This window comes from Apaloderma vittatum, unplaced genomic scaffold (genome assembly GCF_000703405.1).
Source record: "Apaloderma vittatum isolate BGI_N311 unplaced genomic scaffold, ASM70340v1 scaffold2860, whole genome shotgun sequence".
Classification (NCBI taxonomy): Eukaryota; Metazoa; Chordata; class Aves; order Trogoniformes; family Trogonidae; genus Apaloderma; species Apaloderma vittatum.
In genome coordinates, this window is record NW_009693797.1 from 22781 (window position 1) to 24777 (window position 1997).

At 42.5% G+C, this 1997-nt stretch overlaps 1 protein-coding gene across 1 annotated transcript in view; it reads right to left on the minus strand.

Annotated features, from left to right (window-relative positions):
• Window positions 1–315: 315 nt before the first annotated feature.
• The window catches only part of LOC104270456 (uncharacterized protein C17orf105 homolog), a gene marked incomplete at its 3' end in the record, with an annotated part of 8031 nt that continues 6349 nt past the window's right edge, over window positions 316–1997 (minus strand). The window contains 1 exon segment of the mRNA XM_009864842.1: window positions 316–508. Coding sequence (XP_009863144.1) covers window positions 316–508 — 193 coding nt within the window.

Here is a 1997-nt window from a genome sequence, read left to right on the forward strand (position 1 = left end):
CGTTTCTCTCAGGGACTTGGTAAGCCATTACTTTTTTTTTTAATTATTATTTTTAGTTTTATTTCTGACAGCGCCATCTCTCCATGGCAGACAGTCTGAAGGTAGAAACTACGGCACTTAGAAATCACCTAAGAAAGTCTGAAGAGCCCTCTGGGATTCATTTGATAAGAGTGACCGTACAAATGAAAGGCTGTTAATTGTGCAGCTGGCTGCCATGTGCAGTAATCCCCAGTGCAAAAGTGCAGCGAAACATGCTCTATGGGCAGTTCCGATCTAGAAATAACTGAGAAGGAAAGAACAGAAGCTCAGGGTTACCTTTCGGCTCTGTGATTTACACTGCCCACGAGGGTATCTTGCAATGTTGGCCACGTATTTTTCAGCTCATTGCCAATCCTCGTGCCATTGCTGAACTTGATACCGAGGCTGGCACTTTGTAATTCTATCCAGAATGGCACGGTTCTCCTGGTTCATTCTCCATAGCTCCTGTTTTTGTTTTTCTCCATTTCAACTACAGAGGAAAATCGTATGAGCCGAATCAAACTTCTTCATGTTTGTTAATGTTCCCATGCCTGGGAACCCAGAATGTGAAATACCTGTCAATCTAGTGTCGGGAAAATTTGGCTAAAGTTTTACACCTTTCCTACAGGGACTTGTTCCTGCTTGATTTGCATTAACTGGCCCTTGCAACCCAGCTCTTTCGTCCTTCTTGAGAGAGTAGTCTTTGTTCAGCATCTTCTGAATGCAGGCCTGCTTATATGGAGGTTTGCTACATTTTACAAGAGGAAAAAATGGAGATTTTTGTCTCAGAATAATGCCAACCCTCCAGTCTTGCAATTGCTGTAGTGCAGTACTGTAGGTGAGGCTAGGGCTGGTGTCTGAGATGCTTAACAATTTCAACTACTTTGGTTAATATATTTGTGTACGAATCTGATGAACCAAGCTGGGAAGCATGACGATAACAGAGATAAGAACACTGCTTCAAACACCTTGGAAACTTTGTGATTTCTTAGACTGTAATTTCCCAGGCAGCTGAGCTGATTTCGTAGACATCTCCCACCAAAAAAGGGAAGGACTTGCTCTTTTCCTTCCCCTTCTCACTTGCTCCCAGCTGTGTGGTCTTCTCCACCATTTGCACCAGCCCTGGAATTCATCACTTTGCAGAAAGTGGCAGAAAAACTATCCAGGTTTGTTTGTTTTTGTTGGGTTAGTTTTCTGCTGCTGTCTCAAGTTTAATTAGCTAATGGAGAGGTTTGATGGAAACCAGAGCTGATCAAAAGAAAACAACAAGAATCAGGAAGGGAGAGAGGGAATGAAAAGGGGGGACGACACTCTTTTTCTTCCATATCTTGTGGAATCACACTTCCAGCAGTGGAGTTTTCCCTGATGCTTGTCGATGCCTGCATTGATGTTGATTTTATTCACTACTCACTAGTGACAAGCCGCAAGTGCTGTGATGTGGATTTTTCATTATGCGGGCACGACGAACTCTGTTTTCAAATAATTCCTGTCTTCCCAGAGAAACTGTACAAATGTCAGGATATTTGTGACCATGATGTGTAGTGAGTTCTCCTTAGGTCGTTTGCACCTGAGCTGCATTTTGTTGTCTGGAGACACTTTAGGGCCCAATGAGCAGTCAGTTTGTCTGTAAGTGAATCATAGGAAGTAACAGCCGCCACCTGAGTTATACAAACCATTCTCTTCCCTTCAAAAGCCTGTCCCTGCTGTGACTATTTCTTCGTGCCCTATTCGGGGTGTGAATTTAAAAAAAAATATGTTAAGGTGGTTGGTTCTAGTGATAAATCCTCAAGGCATATTTTGCTTAGTCTCCTTTGAGCAGTAAATTATATTGTGATTTCTGCCTGCTTCCTGCTCCACTTTTCTTTTTAATTTTAATTCTATTTTTTCCTCCGTTTTTATTTCATCTCTAAGCTTTGGATCTCCCTCTTTCCGGTGGTGTCTGTAGGAACAACTGGCAAAGTCAGCAGCAATGACTCACT